This window comes from Micropterus salmoides, unplaced genomic scaffold (assembly GCF_014851395.1).
Source record: "Micropterus salmoides isolate LMB-PRFRI ecotype aquatic unplaced genomic scaffold, ASM1485139v1 Ms_hic_scaffold_4233, whole genome shotgun sequence".
Classification (NCBI taxonomy): Eukaryota; Metazoa; Chordata; class Actinopteri; order Centrarchiformes; family Centrarchidae; genus Micropterus; species Micropterus salmoides.
In genome coordinates, this window is record NW_024043633.1 from 1 (window position 1) to 24,459 (window position 24,459).

General features: G+C 41.1%; 1 protein-coding gene across 1 annotated transcript; it reads right to left on the bottom strand.

Annotated features, from left to right (window-relative positions):
- Nucleotides 1-5: 5 nt before the first annotated feature.
- LOC119887586 (lipoxygenase homology domain-containing protein 1-like) lies at nt 6-24,088 on the bottom strand (the record flags this gene model as incomplete). The annotated part of the gene is given in 40 exon segments (XM_038698316.1): nt 6-240; nt 328-483; nt 771-909; nt 1,896-2,066; nt 2,640-2,825; nt 5,108-5,285; nt 7,068-7,185; nt 7,287-7,414; nt 8,352-8,537; nt 8,674-8,882; nt 9,009-9,135; nt 10,453-10,662; nt 10,795-10,949; nt 11,248-11,410; nt 12,151-12,267; nt 12,399-12,580; nt 12,672-12,704; nt 12,707-12,838; nt 12,923-13,051; nt 13,140-13,244; nt 13,405-13,553; nt 13,959-14,092; nt 15,244-15,395; nt 15,552-15,885; nt 15,974-16,134; nt 16,301-16,493; nt 16,584-16,778; nt 16,841-16,955; nt 18,365-18,525; nt 18,628-18,782; nt 18,984-19,119; nt 19,433-19,519; nt 19,624-19,784; nt 19,993-20,128; nt 20,205-20,455; nt 21,048-21,171; nt 21,266-21,414; nt 21,753-21,851; nt 22,554-22,738; nt 23,919-24,088. Coding segments are annotated over 40 exon segments (6,306 nt in total), but the record flags the coding sequence as incomplete, so codon positions are not given.
- Nucleotides 24,089-24,459: the final 371 nt, after the last annotated feature.

Sequence of the window (24,459 nt, forward strand, 5' to 3'; positions counted from 1 at the left end):
AACTTCTGCCGCACTTGCCGGCGGCCTGAATCCCCATTGGAGCCGTAGATAGTGATGAAAACATTGGCATCTGTACCTGCTCCCTTCTCATCACCCGTGATGACGATGATTTCGTACTTGACGGGCACCAGGCTTCGAGCTTTACTTGCAAAGCTCTCAATGGCCTTTGTGCACTCAAAGGTCATAAACTCATCCCTCTTTGGAGAGAGAGGGATGGGGGCATTGCAAGTGAAGATGTACCTGGAGGTGATAATACAGAGAAGAAAGAATATAATTTGTTACCAACAAATTGAATGAGTGTGATAAAAAGGAGTAACCATGGCTTACTTGTTTCCCAGTTCCCTTTCAGTGACGACGACCTCCACCACATGCCAGTAAACCTCCCCCTTCACTTTCTTTCCATCCTTGGGTGTGTGGCCCAGGCAGATACCAGCAATGTCGCCCAGGTTCTTGGACGAAAACTCGAACTTGTCAACATTTCCCCTAAAAAGAGAGGGAAATAATCATGTTACAGCAAGTAGCTATTCTCTTTAATTGGCCCACATGCTTTATATTCATGTCACTGCCAATTTGTCCTGTGTCAGAATTCATTTTCTCCAGGATGGTATAATGTCATAATAGTGGATTGCAGCCTTGGTCTGAGCTCAAGTACTTGGTGTTGGTGGGATTATCATAATAAGTGAATAGGGAAAAATAGAGGGAGAGAAAGCACATTTCTTTAAGCTTTTTCATGCAAACAAGCTGCAGTTAATCTTGCACCAAGTACCTACCTTAAGAACCTCTTCTTCTTTGAGGAGTTCTCCATTACAAATTCTTTTGATCGGCCCTTCTTCCCCTCAAGTACAATCCAGGCATTTTCTTTGGTTTCAGCTTCAGCTGTGTCTCCAGTTGTGATACAAATTTCGTACTCTTACGGAGGGAAAACATTACATTATAGTAATTGTCACAGTTGTCCTTAAACAGATGTGTTCTACGTCGTATCATTTCCACACAGCATATAAATGGTAAATGGACTGTACTTATATAGCGCCATTTCTAGTCTTCTGATGCGCTTTACAATATATGTCACATTCACCCCATTCACACATTCACACGGATGGCAGAGGCGGCCATGCAAGGTGCCAACAGCACATCAGAAAGGAACTAATGATTCACACACATTCATATACTGATGACACAAGCTTCAGGAACAAAGTTATAATCCTCCGGCTGAAACTAAATATTAGAGCAAGTAAATCCTGGCTTTTAAACTAATGTTTTGCTTTACGTGCATTTATAAGAGCAGCATTCAGTGCTTTTGAGAAACGTCAAACGTTGCTTAATGCCACTCTCTCCCGACTAGTGCACGCATCACTGTCAGTAGCGGCCGAAGTTTCTTTCTTTGCTGTGCTGCTTTCGCAGATGCTTCAATAAATTAGATGTAGCTCGCGGTTGAAAGCTTTTTGCTGGTCGCACAAAGTTTACAACGGACGACAATGTTCTTTGCATCTTAGACTGTGAAACAATAATGGCAGTACTTTCAGCTGTGGAAAGAATACCTCTCACTCATTCTCCATTCTCACTTTAGCTTTTGGCAAACAGCCGACTTGAACAACAGAAGGTCCAATGCCACACAGTCGCGCATTCACCTCAAGGGTAGTGCATTTAGTAACACATTAGCGCAGCCTTACTTGGATTAGTAGCTTGAATATTATTAGTGTTTTAGAATTAGTAATCCCTCACACTGCCAGTTACTGAGAAAAGTAATAATATTACTGAGTTACTGAGTATTACAGTAACAGTTAATGAGTCACGCGTTACTGCCCAGCACTGGTAACCACAGGCGTTGCCTAATCAACCCAATGCGAAATCTTAACAATTATAACTTTAAAGTGTGTTGTTTGTGCTGTCCTTACTTGTCTTCTCATTGAGGTCTAAGTAGTCGTTGTTAGCACAGGGCAGTTCTCTCATTATCTGTCCATCATCATCATTTTTGGCAAGCCAGCGGTCACAGGGGAAACGAAATGTTTTGTCCATGATATCATCCTTCACATCAATATACTCCAAGTGCCATCCTGGAGCAAGACCTGAGTGTAATAGGATCAGCATACCAAAAAGACAGCAAGTAAATATCTTTCAAGATTTTCAGAGTGGTAAGTTACTAATCTGTAACAAATTGATCTTTTTTTATTTTAATTTTAACTGTGCCCTTTCTCTAAATCACAGTAACAACTTTATGTCCATTGATTGCCTAACATTTGGTAGAGAGGGTGGAGGTGAGTGGAGGCAGCGGGCGGACGTCACTGTGTGTGCTGCAGCTCGATGTGTTTCTCCACCTGTGTTTTTGAGGGCGTGCCACACTAGCTACTAGGTGAGCATTATGACGCGTGTTACAAAGTGACACAGATAGTTCAGAGAAGTAAAGGCGTGGAGATGGGAACTCCCCCTTTGGGGTGGACTTTGGGCTTTTTCACTTTGCAAACCTATTACATACACAAAAAAGATATATAACACAATAAAAGAAAGGGGAAAAGGCCAAAAAGCATAACATGACCTCTTTAAGCAAACTTCATTTATATAGCACTTTTCACATTGACAGTTTTAAAGTGCAGATCTAATCAACCCACCATGCAGAGTAACTGTTTATCTGAGTGGCTTACCTGTGTTGTCGTGCCAGACTCGTACTTTGGAGAGCTCTCCAATGCTAAGGATATCCGAGAAGCGAAATGTGTCCACCTGCTTCCGTTCAAACTTGTTGGATTTGTTGCTCTCTTTCAAAGCTAGCGTCCCAGAGTCTCCGTTCTCTCCAAAAATGATGATCCACACATTGGCATCAGTGCCTGCCCCTGAGGAGACAGGAGAGACTCCATTTATAAAAACGAATCAGGATTTCTGCTTCCCTGGATGTCCTGTTTAGTTTATCTATACACAAAAACATATTAGATTAAACATAAATCCTTTTGATAACATAAAAATGTATCTTTTATATTATTCTGACTTAACAGCATGAAACTCATACAAATTCTCATAAAAATGCTTAACCTTATCTGTGAACAGTTTTAGAGTGTGGTGATTATAAATGTATACATGCTTACACTGCAGATATTTTAAACTGCAATGCATCTAACTATTGCAGGGATTTGTTGAATTATTTGGGGAAATAAATACTGAGATAGCAAAGCCCAGAGGAAACTGATCAGCTAACAGCCAACCACACTATGCAAAGAATAAAATGAGCAGCAGAGAAAGATATGTTCTCTGGCTCAGACAGCGCATCTGTAATCCCTCTGTTCTTTATTATTTCATTACAGTGGGTAGGACACTAAGTGCATGTGTATTAGGCAGTGCTGAGGACAAAACTCACTCAGTCTGCAGCATGTTTTCAGTGTCCTAATTTAACACATGTACTCTAAGCTAGAAATTCTGTAGTTTTAATGAGCACTACGTTTCAACCACATTAGAAACTTTAACAATATCATTTTATGTTTTTGTTATGATTATTTCCTTTTCATATAGCTCCCTATATGCACATGTACACACTTGACATTCAATGCCTCTTCACATTATACATGCAGATCACTCCACAATGATCCCATAGGAGACCATTATATTATGCACAGCATCGCCTATGTAATGTAGTCCGTGTCTGTCAGCCAGGCTCATTATTCCTCCCAGAGCCTCAGTGGTGGTGCGGGGCTACATTTTAGCTTCCAGTAACTGCCAAGGGCAGAGAGCAGTCTTTTGAAGTCGGCTCAGACTTCTTGCCATGCTATCGTATTGATCAGCAGCACTACTGAGCTACAGACAGCACTGCATGAAAAAAGGAGTGAGCGCAGCCGTGTGGAGGGTTTCTGAAGAGGATTTCTATCATTACAATGTTGACAAATGTGAATTATTCCACTTTCACTCCTCCTGGAAAACACAAACCTCTGCACAAGGACAGGTGAAATGAGGATGATGAGCTGTGTAACATATCCACCTAACTCAGCCTTGAGTGATTGAAAGAATGAGATTACAGACATAAATAGCTTCTACAAGGTTGTAGCCCTAATTTCGTTTCATTATGGGGTGAGGAGTTCACTGATCTGAGCCACCATCCACTTTGAACTTAACCATTTGAGCACCTGCAGGTCATCCTCAGGTGCCTTATTTCAAAGGGTTTAGAAAACAATCAGAGAGGCGATTGCATGGTGGACCCAGAACACACTTGACAGGTGAAATCTCTCAGGTGACCTTTGAGTCCTTCAGGTCCCCTGAGGAATAGCTGGAGGATGTTACTGATGAAACAGGATGTCTGAGCTGCTCTGCTCACTCAGAGTGGCTCCGGACCTAACCTGACAATGACCCAGAGATGAAAGGATGGATGGATGGCTGATATTGGTATCACTAATAAGTGGATTTGAAATGCCCTCATCTGTTGAATGCATTTGAATCCTTTAGTTCCTATGCCTCACAGGTCCGATCCAAACATAAAAAGGTGTTCATCAAAGATCAATCATTGGTCCTCTTCTTTTTCTGGTGTTAATACTGGAAATTATTTGATTTGATATGACTGAGAAACTTTAGATCAGTGGTTTTAAACTTCAGGCCCTCTAAGGAATCACTAGATAAATCTGGGGGGGTCACAAGGCGATCAACAGTGTATGACAGCAGAAAATCTTTGCTGTGCAGTATTATGTTTATATTTTTCTGACTTTTATCAGATTGTTGCAGATCTTTTTTCTTATGAATTAATTAATAATTTTACATCTTCATGCTGCTAAAAAGTATTCAAACAAAATAACAAACACTGTTATGTGGAACCTGTGAGGATTAGTCGCAAGTAGTTTGTTTTAAGAGGTCACAAGCCAAAAAGGTTGGGAACCACTGCTTTGAATAATACAGTATGTCTGAAAATTTAAGTATAGAAATACATAAAAGATATCCCAACTTTCACAAAAATGTTTGCAATAATGTACTAATTTCCACAGGGAATGTGAAAGGGAAAGCTTCTTCTCTGACTGCGACAGGACACATCGCTGCACATTCTCCCATCAATTTGGTTAACTCACTGCCCTACTATCTGATGAACTAAACTAAACATTTTTATGAGCCAGCTGACAGCCGCCGGCATGTGCTGATGGCTTACCTGCATTATCACTGGTCTTGACCTGGATGGTATAGGTGGTGAGCTCCACCATCACCTCCTCGTCCACCACAGCAGCCATCTCGCAGATCACGGTTCTCTTGGCTCCCCGTGTCTTGGACAGCCACTCCTCATAGGTGAACACAGACACCTCCTCTGTGGTCAGGTTACGCATGATCACCTGGATGCACAGAAATAAAATAAAATCACACATACTCTAAATGTCGTACTCTAAATGTTGCGTGCATGTAACCTCCAGTAGGCTAACATAAACTCCATGTTGACCAGTCCAGTAGTTGTTGAGTCATTCCTCTTAAAACCACAAATGTTAAGCTCAAGGTGGCGCTAGAGTAAAAGTCAGTGGGTCAGCAGGGTTCTCCTCTGTGGACCATGAATGTACAAAATTTTAATTAATTTAATAGTTTAGTATTTTAGTCTGAACCAATGTGGTGGACAGACAGACATTACTATCCCTAAAGTCATTCCACTAGCATGGCTTAACACAAGATGAGTATATTAGTGTTGTGTCATTCATTGTCATATTAGGGACACTAATGCATTATCTGTATGTACACAAACCCTGCTTCTTCCAAGATGTCTGATCACTAGTCCTGGGAAACATTTCATTACTAGGCAGACTCAGGCAGCCACACTCCACTCTGCATATTTATTTGGGCAGATTACTATGCTGGCAGTTCGCCCAGTGCACTGTGTCCATTTCAATACACAGACCCAGCAATCCATAAAGGCAGCACATCTGCTTGTGATGCTGAACACACAAGGCTCTGTGCAGGGTCAAGTCAAGGAGACGTTCGCAGCCGCTGAGTCCCAGGCACGGACGGACAGGGCTTGGTATTGTTCCTGACTGCTTTGCTGCTCTGCAGGCATGGTGCCTTTACCAGAGAAGACATTTGCATAGGAAATGTGTTCTATTTCATCGAAGTGTTTGTCTGGAGACATCAGACTGAATTCGGAGGTGACCAGTGATGTTGTCCTCCCAGGGTCAGCTGAAGAGAAAAAGTACTGAAAGATTTTGGCAAACTTTGCATATTAATGCAGTCAGTCATTCTTTTAGACTATGCTTTAAACATTTGCGATATTGACACTAACATACACCAATTCATACTAAAAGGGAATTTAAAATAAAATGTTTTCTCTCTCTAGTGAATACAGAAACACACTGTGTGTGTGTGTGTGTGTGTGTGTGTGTGTGTGTACTGTATGTGTGTCCATGATGACAACAGCATGGTGAATAAAATGGGTCAATAGCTCACTCCAGGAACTCTGGGCCTTGCTGTGTTTGTGTGTGTATATTTGTGTGTGTATCTTTGTGGGTGGATGAATCATTGACCATTCTCCTGCAGGCAGGGACAGATATGTGTGTGTGTATTTGTCTGTGTGATATAATAGATTGAATGACCCTGTGACCTACTGCATACCGTGCCCAAAACACAAACCTGTGACTGCTATTATTGATTTTGGAAGAAGCAAACAGAGTGTTCTGCTTTTTGTACTCCTGGTTTCATGTTTTATGGATGTGCAGTTTCTTCTTGATCACCAATTAGCTCTTGACAAGAAGGGAAGAAGGAAACTGTGCGTAGAGCATGATCAGCTCATTGTGGACACTTAAAGCTGCTTAAAGCATTTCTTTTTTTTTGTAATCTTTGACAATTTTCTTGCATGTAAACATCTCCTGAACGCACATGTCTCTATCTGTCTTAATTAAAATACTTTTTTTAAATTTCACTCAGTATTAAAAAACAATATTAAAATCAATGCAGCAGAACCAGAGATATCATCCCACAATATTACTGCTGACAGTTCGGTAACGTCACTTCTTTCTAACTCCACACGCCCAGATTTTTATTATTTGGAGCCACAACTCTTTCTGTACATATGAATTAGTGATCCCCAAGACTTTTAAACAGACTTAAATGTGTAAAAACGGTGGCGTTCTCCTGACCTTATCCAGAAACCAGTCAGGTCGACTGCCAGAGCCATCAATACGAAGCCTCATTTTCCTCAGTGGGGCTATATCATCTATCTCCATGTTGAAAGTGTCCTCCTGACCGCGCTCAAACCTGTTCCAATCCACCATGCACACAACACAGAGTTTATAATCTGCAGCATATTAAAACAGTCTCTTTATTTGATATTGTTTCTGATGTCCATGTTTGTCTACCTGTCCTCATTCTTCTGCAGCAGCATCTCCTCTGTGCTGCCGTTGGCTCCAAACACAGACATGAAGATCAGGGTGTCTGTTCCTGCATTCTGCACGTCTCCTGTTACTACGGTCACCTCGTAAATAATCTGACATGAAAATATCAGACATTTTAGTCATTATATTTTCTCCCAAATGCAGCTTTACCACAAAAACATCACAAGATTACACTATACAACAATGTAAATTTATCTTGCAGCTAATGAACAATATGCATAGTTATATTTTTAGAAATCCTAAGGTTTGGCAGTGATGCTGTAAACATCCATAAAATATTTTTTACAGTGATGCAGTTAAAACAGGGACAGAACATATGGAGGTACCATTCAAAACTAGCTGTAAAGTTGTAAATCAATAGATTGTAATGTAGTAACTGTCTTTTTGTTTCTAGGTTTTATATTTCTATTGCTAACAGAAATAAATAGGGAGACATGGGACAACCCTGTCTGACACCCTTTGATAATAAGACATCTTGGAGGTGATACTCATCTAATGGTGTAAAAATCTCTCAAAAGTAGCCAAAAGAACAAGAGCTAGGACATTTTCATTTTCAATACCGTCACCAATAAATCTACCTTCAATCAATCCATTTTTGTCACTAATAATGTTGTGAATTATAGTATTAATTCTAATGGCAATACAATTAGTTTACACCTAATGTCAGCATCTTTGATTGTTTGAGAAATAAGACTGTTTTTCGGGAATTTCAGATACAATCTCATTTCTATCTAAATATTTGTAACAGGCTGGAGGGGGTACTCAAAAATGTCCCATCTAAACCTGGAGATATACCAGATTTGAAGATATTAATTGGAAATTCAATTTTAATCATGATTTGGTGGAGTTCTGGTATGGCTGGATAGTATTTCTACTTACATAAACCATTTTCCTTAATGTAAATTGTTCCATTGGTTTCGTAAGTGGCAGATTGATAGAAATTGACTCATTATCACTAGTCAGTTGTGGTCATTTAATTTTACTGTGATGTATGTTCTCTGCCATATGACTATGCTCACATTTACATACCTTTTGGGAGATGGAAATGGCCTCTGCATCAAGCACGTTGAATACCCTAGCAGTCAAACCGTCTCCTCGATCTTTGGCCAGCCAGCACTTGCAAGCAAAAATATATTTGACCCCTTTGGTTGGCACAGCAACAGACAGCTCATCAACCAGCCAGCAGCTCTCAGGAGTGGCTCCATCATGGCCCAGCTGCAGGGAGGGAGAGAAACAATTACTTCAAGCAACGTGGGTGTATTTTTCTACGTGTTCTTGTGTGTGTGTGTATGTGGATGCGTGAGAGTGCATGATCCTCAATGAAACTCTAAAAGCTTCCCTCCTCCCTCACCTCGACCTTTTTGATCTCCCCCACATCTGAACCGTGGGTCTCAAAGCTCTCCAGAGAGCCGGCCTCAAAGCCCTTCCTCTCGTCCGGCAGGTCCAGCCACAACCTCTCTGTCTGGGTGTGATTGGCCCCGATAATGATCACATAAGCCCTGCTGGTGGTGCTCGCATCCCGCTCCAGGCCAGTACAGATGGTGATGTGATATGGTATGACTGCACAGGAAGGGCACAACACTTGTTCATTCATGAGAGCAAGAGATTATGTGAAGATGTCTGTGTTATATTAATATTAATTAATATTTATGATATGCAGTAGTAAATATTCTTGCTTTTTCTTACTCGGAAGCTCAATTTCTTCCTCCTTCTTCTTTTTGTTCTTTTTGTTCATGTTACTGTCAACGCTCTTCACAGTCAGGACTGAGATCTTCTTCTTACTGTTTAGGCTCTCTCTAACCCCTTCATAACCCTGAAAGAACACAATACGCAGAGTGATGCACACAAGCACACCAACACGAAAAAAGATGCTAAGATCCATAGAAGCACACAAAGTCTGTGTATGTTTGACATATAAGCTTAGACATTTAGTGCAGTGATAATCATGACCATTCATTTATATGGCAGCAATATGTGTATTAAAACATTATGCTGTCTAATTGCACTTAAAGGGTCAGATTACCCAAATTACAAAACAAACATATATAGTATACCCCCAGTGGTGTTAGCCATGCAGAAAGCTGAAGTTAGCTAATATTTTCATATAATTGCCTCTTTTCATTTGTCTCCTCAGTGTATTGAAAAATGACATCTGAAAAACTCAAAATTAGCTGTGAGAATTCACTGTCTTTACTGTGAGCAGTTTTCATAGGGACTATTTTCAGAGGAAAGGTGCTCTGATAAAAAAAGAGTGTGGTCTGTGGATTGTCCAGAATAACCTGAACATTCTTTCTGGAAAGGCAAATTGCTCTTCAGTTTTTAGCCATGCTAGCCCCAGGGCTTTAGGGATGGCAGTGTCGGGTTGTAGGTCAACCACTTTGGTTCAGACTGAAGTATCTCAGCAACTATGGAATAAATAGCAAGAAAAAAATGGTACAGATATTCATGGTGTCCAGAGGATGTTAATGTTAGCATTTAGCAGTACATCTGTGAGGATGGCAGTAGAGTGTTAGTCTTGTTTAAATGTCATAGTTCAAAGCTGTAAGCACCAAAACTAAATTTCATTCACCTTCATTGCATTAGGATGGAGACAGAAAACCTTAGAAATCAATATTTCAAATCCTCAGCACAGAAATCTACACCAGTGTTTCTCAAACGTTTTCATATCAAGGACCCCTAAACTGACACATATTAGAACCCGGACCCCCATTTTATATGTTTTTGTCTCAAGGTCCCTCATCTGATTGCATTTTTGCTTTTAGATGTTTTGTTACAGAAAGTGTATGAAACCTATGACCAAAATAGTCATCCATTCTGTCTTTGTGTTACTTATGGATGTAATAATAGTGAAAATCAACTATTCCCCTTTTTGCTGGAGACTGCCTGGTTTACCCCCGGACCCCACTTTGAGAACCACTGATCTACACCATGAGGGGTAAGTGAAAAAAATTGTTTTTATGTAATTTCGGTGGACTGACCCTTAAAGTGTTCTATGCATTGCAATTTTATGTTGCCTTACTCATTGTATTCTCCTTTCTATTAATGTGTTTTAATATCTGTTTTCCCATTTGTACTTATGATTCTAAGGCATCTCATATACACAATCACACACAGATGTCTTTAATTCTACCTTGACATAGAAGACTCGCTCAATGCGTCGGTCCTCCCTCTTCCTGGACAGCCAACGTTCACATAAGAAGAGAAAGACCTCTTCCGTGTCCTCGTCAACCACCTCCACCTGGTCCAGGTACCAGTCGGCACTCACCATACTGTTATCATGGCGGATTTTTATCTTGAAAACCTGTCCGAGGTCAACAGCCTCTATAGTGAACTTATCCACCTGGGGAGATAAAACCATAGGAGAAATAATAATACACGTTTAATTATGTAGTTTGTATATTTTTGGATGACAGCCAGAGTAAAAAATTAATTCAGATGGTGAAAAATAGTCACAAAATGTGTCCTTTCTTACAGAGCCTCGTTCAAACTTGTTGCTGTTTGTCTCTGACTTGCTGAGTTTCCTCTCCCCAGTGTCCCCCAAGTCCCCGTAAATCGTGAGAAAGACGTTGGCGTCGGTGCCGGCTCCATACACATCACCTGTCATCACTGACACTTTGTATGTGTGAGCTGTAGCGGGGATGATGATCACAGACAAGCACACAAGGGATCGGTTTGAGGCAATTGGCAAAATATAAAGTGAAAAGAAAGCAATTTTCCATCACGGTGTGATGCCACTGTCATAACAGAGACTCATTCAGGGATAAAAAAGACCTGAGGGGAAAACTGACTCTAGTTTCCAAACTAATGCTCAGAAAGGCGGGGGAAAGACAGGACACAGCAGGGAGACAAATCCTGCAAACATTTCTGCATGTTTGTGTGTATCAGTGCAGGTGAATGTAATGTTTGTCTGCGCGTGTGAACCCACTCTCTAGGGCATCTTCCACCTCGACTTCAGTGACTTTCAGGCTTCCGTCTCGTGAAAGTTTCTCAGTGATGATGTCAGACGGCACCAGCTCTCTCACTGTTTCGCCATCACCCTCCGATTTGGCGAGCCAGTTCTCACATGGGAAGATGACAGTCTCTGAACCCTACACAGAGAGAGCAGGGGGTGGGGGAGCAGAGGGCTGGAACATTTAATGTGTTTGTGCCTTAGAGGAAAACCAGTGAACACAGTGTCTTGTTCTTGTCTGAGCCTCAGCTCAGTTCAGTATGTTGAGTGTGTGAGTGCTGGATCACCCTCATCTATCTGTGAAGAGAACATCTCCACCTACTGACCAAAAATAGTGATTGTGTGTTACAAGTAGTAAGATGTTGGCAAAGACAAATGTACTGTGAGTCCCCTCCATCATTAGTTTTAGATTTTTATTGAGCAAGTACTGAAATCAGTGTCAGGTGTTGAAATGATCTGGGTGGAATCTAACTATGTACCTGTACTTATGTACATAGATAGATTACATGTAAACAATTTTGAGGTACTTGTACTTTGTATTTGCATTTAATGCTACTTAATACTTTTAGCAATTCAGAGGCAATATTTTACTTTAATTATTTTATCATTGTTATAGATGTAAGTACCTATAAAGTAGTGAACGGTGGCTTCACTTGGACAACTACCGTATTGCAATGCTACATAATGGATCATTAATAATCATACAATATACTATATAATAGTATATCTATAGTACAACTACCTACTTATTTTTGAATTTTTGACACTTTAAGTACATTTTGCTTATTTTGGAGTATTTTTTTTTTTTGCTGTATTGCTACTTAAATAAAGGATCTGAGTACTTCCTCCACCACTGCGTTTGTGCTCAGTAGACAATACCTTTCCTTTCCTAAGCAGACGTCTGATCTCCACTCTGTCCAGATGCCAGCCTGGGTTGACCCCACGGTTGTCGTGGCCGATACGGATCTTCTCAATTACATCCCCCACATCTTCTAGCTGGACATAAAACATGATTAAATTAACAATGTATTCAGAAAGACACTTATTGGCCTTGCTGTTCTTCACTGACCTGGTCTCTGAAACTTGATGAATGCACCTACTTTACTACTTATTTATGACTATTGTACCTCAACAATAAACATGTCCTCGGCTCCTCTCTCAAAGTACATCATCCTCTCCCTCTTGTTGACACACAAAGACTTCTGCTGGGTGCACACTGCATTTCGCCCATACAGGACAATGAAGACATCTGCATCTGTGCCGGCTCCAAACACGTCACTTGTGAAGGTTTTAATCTCATAAGGAACAACTAGAAAAACAAAAAGCACCCACATAACCAATTATGTTCACCAAATGACATATTTTTGTAAGTGTGCTGTATACATGTCATACACATTTACATGGTGTGTAAAGTTCCGTCTGTAGAGGATTAGGAATAGGTCCCTGATGATGGCCCCGTCGTCCTCCCCTTTGTCCAACCAACGACCGCAGGGGAAGCGCAGTTTCTGTCCAAGAGACGAGGCATCAATCTCCACCCAGTCAAGGAACCAGCCTGCCGATCCTCCTCCTTAAACATTAACACAAATTATTGTCATTACATGTGTACAGATATTGTGACTCATTCTGCATTTTGGAGTCTGTCCTACTGTACCACAGTTGTCGTGTCCAATACGCAGTTTCTTCAGTGGTCCGATGTCAACAGCTTCTACAGTGAACTCATCGATCATACCCTGCTCAAACTTGTTTTTATGAGTCTTTGAAGCCTTCAGGTTAATTATCCCTGTAAATGAGCACAACACAGAGTAGTTTAATAATTTAAATACACATGCACACAGATATAAATGCAGTTTGAGAGTCTGAAGTATTACCTGTATCATCCTTGGTGCCGTACAGGATCATAAAGACATTAGCATCAGTTCCTGCATACTTTTTGTCACCAGTTTTTATTCTTATTGTGTATGTTGTTGACATGGCTGTAATAAAAAGAAACCAGAAGAAAATTAGGCAATCTTGTGATTATTATTCCTATTTGTTCATTTAAAAAAAAAAGCTTAATGCCATCTTCAGAGGTCCCTTTAATTCTTCAGCACAATGTTTCTCTCTTTCTCGGGGCAGCCATGATGCTGCTCTCACCTTTCTGTTCCAGTCCAAGAGTTGCTTCAGAGTCTTCCTCATCGTCATCACCTTTCTTCATAAAGGCCTCATCCACAGGAACCAGCTCTCTGGCAAGCTGTCCATCATCCTCATCAATAGCCAGCCAGCGTTTGCAAGGGAAAAAATACCTAAAACACATATATATATATATAATATTTTGTGCAGTTTACAATCTGCAGAGTAACAATACAATAATCTCTATGTAGGACTGTCAAATGTTCCAGTGTCAAAAAATACTACAGCCCTCCTTTTTAGATTGATCCTCTCCACAGACAGGAGTACCATTTCACACCACACAGTGGAGCTCTACAGACATTTTATGAACAACGGTTCTGTCTGCTTTGTTGTTGTTCCTCATGTTGTTTTGTGAAATCTGGGGCATTGACTTGGGGTCTAGAATGACTTAACAGGGTGTAAATAAATGATTGATTAACTATTTTTTGTAATAAATTGTTTAAATTATTCAAGGTATTTGTGTGAAGATGCAGTTACACATAGATATCTGCACTCTTTCTAATATCATCATGACTTACGTGGTGTCATCTTTGTTGTCTACAATTTCCACTCTGTCCAAAAACCAGCCGGCACTGGCCTGGCTGTTGTCATGTCGGATCCTCAGTTTCTTCAGGATTCCCAGGTCGACTGCTGCGATGTTGAAAATGTCCTCCTGGGTCACACGTGAACAAACCAGAGACAGGGTCAAGTAATGCCACAGGTCTTAGGTAAGCTGTCCATGAGAAACTCATTTCTTATTCATTTGGTCTTTATTCAATCTTCAGGGCTGCTTAAGCTCCTTGTTTACACTGCTAGCACAGGAGCTTTGAGAAAGAGGTTTTATAAAGCTAATAAAGCTTTGAAACTAATAGCTAACAGCACCGCTAACTAGCTAATGGCTGCTACACTTATCAGCAGTCAGCGGGTTTTTTAGCAACTTTAGCAACAAGTAAAGTCACCTGTCCATCAGGAAAATCCATAAATCACAGAAAGTTGAGGCAGAGCAGAGGGTTGTACAGTGATCAGTGAGGCCAGAAACACTCCAGTGGTGTCTATCGTTTTTCCAACACAATTATTCTATGTCTTATTTGTGGTCTGATAAACAGTAAATTCATAAAGTGCATGGTGTGAACTTCCACGTGTGGCCTCTGTGAGAACTAAAGGCAACAACACATTTTTTGTGGGGCAGTCCTAAAAAGCAGATGTTGTAATGTGTCCTGTAGTTTATTTAGACTTTGTAGATTGGTCTTTGCCTAGGGTGTACAATCCGGGGCACTACTAGAAATGTTTTGCTCAATAAATAAATAACAATAAATGTCTATAATCTCTGGCATGTTACTGGGCCCCAGTTCAGCTCAGTATCACCCAAAACCATATGAAAAGCTGTGGAGAAGTATGAAAATATTATGAAGCAACACCCTATGGACATAGTTTTGCAGTCATTTTAACGTTTGCATTTTGTGGTCAGGGATGACAAGTCACAGAGATAGAAAGTTAAAGGAATAATTCAACATTTTAGGAAATATGCCTGTGCTTTCTTGCAAAGAGTAAGATGAGAAGATCATTGCCACTCTCAGCAGGTAAGCGTTTTCCCTTTGGTTCTCTCTTAATGCTAAGGTAAGTGTCTGCCAGCTCTAGTGTCATATTTAACGGACAGACACGAGGGTGATATGAATTTTCCCATCTAACACATTCTGTAAGAAAGTGAATATATGTATTTCCCAAAATGTCAGACAGACTATTCCTTTAAAACAGAAACATGTGTATCAACACTCAGATGATCACAACAATGAGCACATCTAGAACGACAGAAGCAAAGCTTACCTGGCCTTTTTCAAATTTGTTCAGGTTGTTCGACTTCCTGAGCCGTCGCTCCCCTGTGTCGCCAGTCTCACCATAGATGTTGATGTAAACATTGGCATCAGTCCCCGCCCCCCACATAGTCCCAGTAAACACATGAACCTCATATGAGTTCACTGAGAGGAAAACACAGTTAGACACATCATAAGTGACATTTTAACATGGCACCTGATGACATTTGCCTAATTCGACATTCATTCAAAATGTCACAATTAAAACAAAACATCTGGCCTTTGGAAGCAAATAACTATATTACACCATGCTCTACTTACTCTCCAAGTCTTCATTGTCCTCGGTTAGCAGCTCAACCACAATCTCCCCATCCTCCTCATCCCTGGCCAGCCAGCGGTTACATGAGAAAATAAATGTCTCCACCACTTCCTGCAGCTCCTCAACTATCTCCACCTCCTCTTCTTCTTCTTTCTTCTTCTTTTTCTTGTCCTTTTTCTTGTCTTTCTTAGTGTCCTCCTTCTTCACCTCCACCTGCACCATAGTCATCGTCAGCCGCTTGATGTCCACTGTCTCCAAGAACCAGCCGTCTCCAATACCCTTCCCGTCATGGAAGATACGTATCTTGTAGATCTTACCAACATCCTGAGCCTCAATCTGGGTTGTAGGTATGAAACTGTGGTCAAATCAGGAACTTAAATCTCCTACATACGTTGGCATAACGCGACGCAGGCTTTATACAGACCTTGAAGATCTCAGTGGTACCGCGTTCAAAATTGTTGGAGCGACTCTTGAGAGCGAGAACTTCAGTTTTTCCTTCATCTCCGTAGATCTGACAGAAGACATTGGCATTGGTGCCACCTGCACGCACGTCCCCTGTGACTACTGTTACTTCATAGTTGATCACTGTTATGACAGGAAAAGAAATTGTGAAAAAAAGGAAATGACAGGAAGAAAGACTATGTAGGCCTACAGCAGAGCAATACTCATTAACTGTTGTGTTTAGAATTGATGAATGAATGAATGAATGAATTTTGACTGTGGAAGACTTTTTGTTGTTGTTGTTATTTACATTTTTCGATTTCCAACATCTCACTGGGATAGATCTCGACCTCCACTTTCCCATCAGCCTCGTCTTTGCAGAGCCAGCGGTGGCTCGGGAACATGTACTGCATCCCATGAACTGGTACAGAGATCTGCACACTGTCCAGGAACCATCCGGCTCTCAAGCCCTCATTAGTGTGACCAATCAAGAGCCGGCTGACCTGCAAGCATTAGAGGATCAAATGGAATTAGGAAACACACATACATGTCTGAAATATAAACTCCGTTCTCTGTGAAGTGTATGAACTTGCCTGTCCGATGTCAAAGGTTTCCAGGGTAAAGATGTCAGTGCGTCCCGTCTCAAAATAGTTCCTGAGGTCATTGTCGGAAACTGCCAGTATTGTCTTGTTAGTATCACCCTTCTCCCCATACAGCTTGACAAACACCCTGGAGTCTGAGCTCGCCCCATTCACACTGCCCGTCTTGATTGCTATGGTAGCTGACATCTTAGTAGGATGGAAATTAGCACATTACAACAATTACATACAACATTTTCACAAAGTTCAACCTGTTTTTGGTTTAAAATGTTTTTATTTTTGCACTTACTAAAGAGACGTAGGCCTTCTCCGTCTGGAACTAACTCGCGGACAATCTGTCCATCGTCCTCATTACGGTCCAACCACCTGAAGAAGAATACACAAGCAAATTGAACCCTGTAGCAGGAAACAAAGGTCAAGATCAATCCTCCCACCAAACCTCGGTGAAAACTGAAATATGTGGAAAGCAGATGAAATGTCATTTATTATTATATAACTTTTATTCTGACTGGTGTCATGAGATTAACTGAATCTCTGAAATAGAAGAAGCTATTCTTGTAGACAAGTGGGTGAAAAAAATAATAGGGGAGAAAAGGTAAGACCCAAACATTAAATATTTTGGCAGGAGATAAACATCATAACTATTACATTGTATAGCTAATGCAGGTGTTTAAAAATCACTAAACATTTAAATAACCAATGACCTCAAAATGAATGTGATTAATCTTGAAAAAATAAACAAATCAAGTACAAGCAACACAAAATATTTAAACAACTGTTCTACATTGTTTTGGATTGGAAACTACCAAACACTTCCCTTTCAACAGGACAGAAGACAGACGGATAGGAAGAGACACTTTCTAAATGTAACACTGCACCTCAGCCTTGTGGTTTGGCTCCAGTGACTGAAGGAGAGAGCTGGCTGAACACTGGGCATTTAGTGCCTATTTGTAGTGGCAAACTCATCCGTCAGCTGCCTAACTACTTAAACACACGCCACTGGAGAACTACTGAATGTAAGCGTGGCCACTTTATGAGGCTTTTGGGGCTGTTTGGAGGATATTTTCCAGCTGGGTGGTGTTTTGGTGGCTTACAGACTAATGAATTAAGAAGAAAAATCAATAAAAATGAAATGGAACTTTTGCAAGTAATACACAAAAACATTTTCATTCCTGCCCGTAGATCGGCATTAACATGAAGAGGTATTTCGCACATGCGTAATTGGTGCCCTTGTAGTATAATAGACAAAAGGATGTCCACACAGAGCTTAGGAGTACACCCCATGGATATACTGTATAACTAGACCTCCATGGTACACCCTCTAATGCCGATTAATGTCACACAGACTGTAGCAGATCCATCTTCCACTTTTTATGCTTTTTATGCTAAGTTGGGTTAAGTGTCTCTTGGCAGATATGAGAGGAGTATCAATCTTCATTAACTATGAAGCCATAGCCAGCAGTCAGCATGGGCGTTGTAGGCTACCAGTTGACACTAAACCAATAAATAGTTTGGCACATAACACCCTGCAAATCCAAATGTTATTTTTGAACTTTAAACAAACAAGATGTAGCATGCTGATTAGATAGCTTTAGAGGTTCTGGCAGGTGCATTTTTTTATCTTCTGAGCCAGGTTAGCTATCTTTTTGCTAAGCTAAGCTAGCTGTCTCCTGGCTACAGCTTCATTACCGTACAGACATGACAGTGGTGTCAATTTCCTCGTACAATTCTCTGCAAGCATTCCTTAAGTCATGTGTACGTTATTACTGCCTTGCCTGAAACAGGGGAACTCAATGGCCAAAGTCTCTGGCTGGCCCTCCTCCCTGACCATCACCTTATCAAGGAACCAACCACAGCCTCCACCGCGGCCATCATGACCGACGCGCACTCTGCGCACCTGGCCTAAAGACACGGATTCAATGAGGAACTCATCATGCTGAGGGCAGACAGAGAGAAAATTGGTTAAGGATGTTTGCAGTGCATTTCACAGACAATATCTATAACTTTTGGGGCCGTTGTGTATTAATGACGCACTCACATTGCCCTTTTCAAATTTGTTCACATTGTTTTTGCTCATAATCATGAGTCGCTCCCCTGTGTCACCCAGGTCACCGATAATATTGAGGAAGACGGTGGCATCGGTGCCACTGCCGCTGACGTTGCCGGTGCAGATGGTAACACGATACTTTATCACTGAAAAAGAAAACAGAGAAGCACACTCACACCATATTACATGAAGTAACGACATTCGCTGAGGACATGTACACTGCCATGGACGCTGTAAAGGCACTTAACAATGCAGTTTGAATATCTGCACTGACTCTCGGTCATAAAGCTTGTGTACTTTCAGGATCAACTGAGAAGATTTGCATGCGTATGTCCTCAGTTTCTTACAGGGCAGCGGCTCCTCGATGAGCGCTCCGGTCGCTGGGAGCTCTCTGACGATCTCATTGTCGTCTTCATTGATGTCCAGCCAACGGCCACATTGGAAAGAATATTTCTCCATCGTCAGGGTCTTCAGCAAAGTGACCTGCAGAAATTGACAGATTCATGCGTCATCAAACACGTCTTCATCTTCATCTCTGGTTCATGAACTAACCTTTAGATAAATGAAGACTGCAGCAGTGACATTAACATGCACTGACTGAGGAAAGCTTAGATTTTTTGTCTGTGAAACCATTTGCATTGCAGCCTCATTTAAACAGAGTCTCTCTGTACTCTACTGGGATCAGGTGCAACATTAAACTCTTATTCAGTGTCTAACTTAGTGTTAAGAGGGGACATAATACAACAAACTTAATAGCTTACCTGACAGAGCAGACAGACAAAGCAATGAGTCTCACCTTTGCTAAATGCCAGCCTGAGAATGGGTTTCTCTTTTCATGCCAGATGCGCAGTTTCTGCAGTCTTCCTATGTCTGGCATTTCAATCTACAGAAGAAAAAAAATCTTAGAATGTAGTCTTGATCAGTGTGAGTACTTAACAGTGGAAGAAGCTGTAACGTGCTCAGTTTAACAGATGACCGAGGGCTTACCACAAATTTATCAAGCTGAGCCTGTTCAAAGCTGTCTGAGTTGTTTTCCAGTTTGATCTCGTCAGACTTGCCCTTCTCTCCATAGATCTGCAGAAACACCTGGGCATCTGTCCCTGCACCCTTCACATCTGATGTCCATATCCAGAGGGACCATGGGTACTCTGGAGTAGAAGAAGAGTAGATTTGATACCAAAGTAGCATAGTCTAGTTTTGAAGAATGAGACTGGTCTTAATCAGAAGCCAATGTGTTTTCAGAATCTGATATAATTCAATAAAAATGCAACTGGAATTCTTTTACTGATAAACAGAATGTGTGATTTGCTTTTCTCCCACTGAGTAGAGATCTTTGAGTTAATTGAAGCCACCCACTTTTCTGTTTTTTCTGTCTGAGAGAGACCATCTCGTACAGCTCCCTCTCGATTAGTCCGTCCCCCTCGTCCTCATCCAACCACATCCCGCACTGAAATGTCTGCTCAATGCCCGTGAATGGACAATATATTACCACCTAGGAAGAGAAATAGGAACTTGTGGGTGAGGATATTTTGAGAATCACTCTGTTACCAAAATCAGATATGCAGTACCTTTTCACAGTACCATCCAGCACCAACCGCCCCGTTGTCATGCCCAATGGTGACCCTGCTGAGCGGGCTGATTAGTTCACAAATCTCCACATTGAAAATGTCGATAAGACCACGCTCGAAAGCGCCACCCTCCAGGAATACTTTGCCGCTGTTCTTTAAGCCCTTGGAACCATGCATGACCATGTGGATCTTAGAGTTGGTGCCTGCACCCCTCACATTTCCAGTCATCACTTGTACATTGTATACGATTCCTAAGCAGATGCAGGAAATATACACAAAAATGCCAATCAATGAATTCTAATGGAATGAGATATAAACAAGATCTGTGACCGTAAATTCAAATTCTTTCCTTTCTGCATGGAGTTTGCAGGTTTTCCCCGTGCCTGCGTGGGTTTTCTCTGGGTAGAGCAGCTTCCATCCACAGTCCAAAGATTTTCATGTTAGGATAATTAAATCTAAATTACCTGTAGGTGTGACTGTAAGCTTGAATGGTTGTCTGTCTTTATGTATCAGCCATGTGGTGACCTGGTGTACCCCACCTCTCTCCCAATGTCAGCCAGGATCAGCACAAACCTTCCCACGGCCCTCTAAGGATAAGCTTTTGATGATAATGAGTTTTTTTTGTAATAAATCAGAATATGTCTTTGGTGTTTGTTTTGACTACCAAGTTGCACACCTCTGCAGAGGCCGGAAGCGATTTTATCCTCTTTTGAAAGTTGTACATTTATGAAAAATAGCTACAGTCAAATTTGATTAATTCTATTTCCCTACTAAAAAAGTGTGGCGATTTAAAACTTTAGTTGACTTTAAATATCATGAAATAGTGGCTCATGTTATTCTCACCCATTGGTTGCATGGATCCAACCAACAAATCTCTCTGTATTTTGCCATCATCTTCATCCATGGCAAACCAGCGATTAACTGGGAACTCATACACTTCTTTATTCCCCATGTCATCAACTACCACCTGGAGAGACACATTGTGCGCAATCATTGTGAGTGTTTTTATGTATATGTCCAGGTCTATAAAGATTATGTATGCATGTGTAGATTGTACGGGCCTTATCTAGAAACCATCCAGCTGATGAACCTCTGTTGTTGTGGCCAATGGTGATTTTCCTCAACCTTCCCAGGTTTGGCGCCTCTATTGTAAACTTGTCTTCTGACCCGCGTTCAAAGTTGTCTTTGTCACTATCCAGCCTTCTCTCTCCTTTTATAATAAACAAAAAAGCATTTTGGAATGTGAATCAAACACATTGAAATCAGAGAGAGGACATGGTAGCCACAGGCAAAACACTATTTGTGCTATTGTTGGTGGCAAATTTGCTGTTCATATTATTGTAAATTTAATATGTTTTGGTCTGTAAATCAGACAAAATAATACAATTGAAGATGTCTCCTTTGGCTATGGTGAAATTCTTTGTGGTGAGATTCTTTTTAAAGATTTCTCTCCATTTCATAGACTACCAGTATGTGGTTAATCAATTAAGAGAAAAATAATCTACAGGAAAATTAAACAGGAAAAAAAGTCATTTGTTGCAGCCCTACCTGTGTCACCATTCTCTCCAAAGATGTTTAGGAAGACATCAGCATCAGTTCCACTTCCCTTCATGTCAGCAGTGAACACACTCACTATGTATTTATTTACTGCAAAACAGGAAATGTATAATACAGTGATTTATGTGAACAATGCACTAGGATTGCTAGATGCTGATCATCAGAACCAATTTTCTGCCTGGAAGAGTTACGGAAGAAGTAGCTCTATGCAATCATAATTAGTTGGACTTTTATGTTGTCACTAAGCAGGTTCCTTGCTAATCCACACTGAGATGGTTTCCAGGTTAAATATTCATAACAATGTGTGTGTGTTTGTGTGTGTGTGTGTGTGTGCGTGTATGTGCGTCCCTCACAGCACTTTACTTGAGCCCTGGCTTCACAAGGCTCTGCTTGAGTGACTGCAGGTATTAAGATGTTAGATCACATTGGGGATTACACTTTGAATTCAGTTACAACGCGACAGAAAGTAGGAAGATCTGTGGCTATAGGCACCATTGTGTATATCTCTACAGACACATGGTACTAAAGTTGTCAAGTTTCTATAAAAAAAATCTCTTCATCAGAGGAGGCTATATTTAAAATTGGCTTTTGGACATCTTACAACTGTCTTTCTGGTGAAATGTTCAAGCCCAGTGGTTTCTCAAAAATGTGTTGGAGGTATTTTAATTCAATTCAATTCAATTTTATTTATATAGCACCATTTCACAGCAACTGTAATCAACTGTTGTTGTTTTAACCTTTGTGAACTTTTGTGTCTGCTTTGTGTTATGTTTTTTTCCCAGTGTGAGCTACATTTTGGGACGTCCATGGCGTTCAGGCTTCCCAGCAGGTCCCTGACAAACAGGTTGTCTCCCTCCTCTCGACTCAGCCAGTTGTTGCAGGCGAAGTAGAAGCGCAGATGGGGCCGGTTCATGTCGGTCACCACCACCCTGTCCAAGAACCAGCTGGCATTCATCCCGGTGTTATCGTGCTCGATCCTGGGGAGTCAACCATCATAGTGTGACATGAATTCACCCTGCAGGTAATCACAAATGAGTTTTCCACATCACATGCACCAATGACTTTGTTTTTGTTTTTTTAGTTTGTTTGAATTTCTGTAGTGGTAAATGCCAAACAACAGAGACTATTGTTTTCATCCATTGAGGTTCAGTCATATCATGAGGACTGAATGAGATGTGGTACAATAACACAATGACATATAAGTAGGTTCCAAGCACATTGTGAGAGATGGAAAAGATATTTAACAAAGCGCTAATCCGCTGGATTTTAACCAGCAATCTGTCCATATTTGGCATCTTCACCCTTAGAGTACCACAGCTTCTCTGGAACTGGGTGTCTTTTGCTTTCACAGGCAAGTACGACAGACATCTATGATAACTAATGCAGTGGAAAGTTTAAATATTCACCAAAATGTTTAATTTACAGATAAAGCTCTGAAATAAATAAGGCATGATTATAATCAACACAGAAATGTTTTCTGACAATTTCATGAAGTTTGATCACACATCTGGCCAGTTAGGGCATGTTACATAAGTACTACGCTGAGAAAAAGCTGGCAAAACCTAGTAAGTGGACCTTGACTGCTTGGTTGTTGTTGTTTGTTTGTTTCTCAACGGATCCATCTCCATGACAACTGAGCAAACTCTGTCCACTGTTCAAACACTGTCAAAAGAGATGAGAATTGCTGGTAAGTGAACCTTGAGTTGGGACTGTTTTGTCAAAAATTGTAGTTCTTACTTTTCTCAGGATCGTTTTGCACTCACTAACTTTTAAATGCATCCTGCTGCCTCATTTCACTGTTAATGTGTTGAGCCTGTGATGTAACTCATCCTCCTCTGGAGTAAGACACTAACTGCCAACAACAGATGGGGCTTAACCTTCTGCCACTGGATGAAATCCTTTGATGGCCAGCAGCACAGCTGGGAAATAAGTGAGAATGTTCCTGTGCAATCTTCTCTGTAAGCTGCTGTTATCCTGTGTGAGGTACACTTAACTATGACGCATAAACTGTGATGTTGTCAGTGATCTGAAGCTGTGCATTCTGGGTATATGTGGCAGCCATGTAAAAAACTAAAAGGGGCATCATAGTGAGAAATTTTCACAAGTCACTGTCAGTAAAGTGGCATTTTCTGTCACATTAAATTTGATGCACAGTACCTCAGCTTTTTCAAAGGCCCCACGTTGTGTGTTTTGATACGGAAAACATCAGTCTTATTCTTCTCAAATGCAGTTCGGCTTCTGTAAAATGAGGAAACATGGAAAATGTTAGAATTTAGGAGAGAAAGATGAGTGTGTGTGTGTGTGTGTGTGTGTGTGTGTGTGTGTGTGTGTGTGTGTGTGTGTGTGAGAAAGGTGCTCTATTTGATTAGGAGAGCAATCGCACCGCAGACAGATATCTGCACTGAACCCTGGTAGAGTAAATTACATCTCCTGACTGATCCGGCTTAGGGTACCCTGGTGGTCTCACGGCAGTGGTATAATCTGAAACCTCTTGTGGCTCGGCCACTTCAACGCCCCCTCATCCTCCTTCCTTACGTACTTCTACCACACACAGAGACGAATCCAGCCTGTGTGCAAAGAGGAGCCCCTCTGCCAGCCAAAGCGAATCAGACACCCTTATTTTCATTAACAGAGCATGCCTGCCTTTGTCTCTGACCCACATCTCCATCTGTTCCCCTTTCCCTGCAACATTCAACCC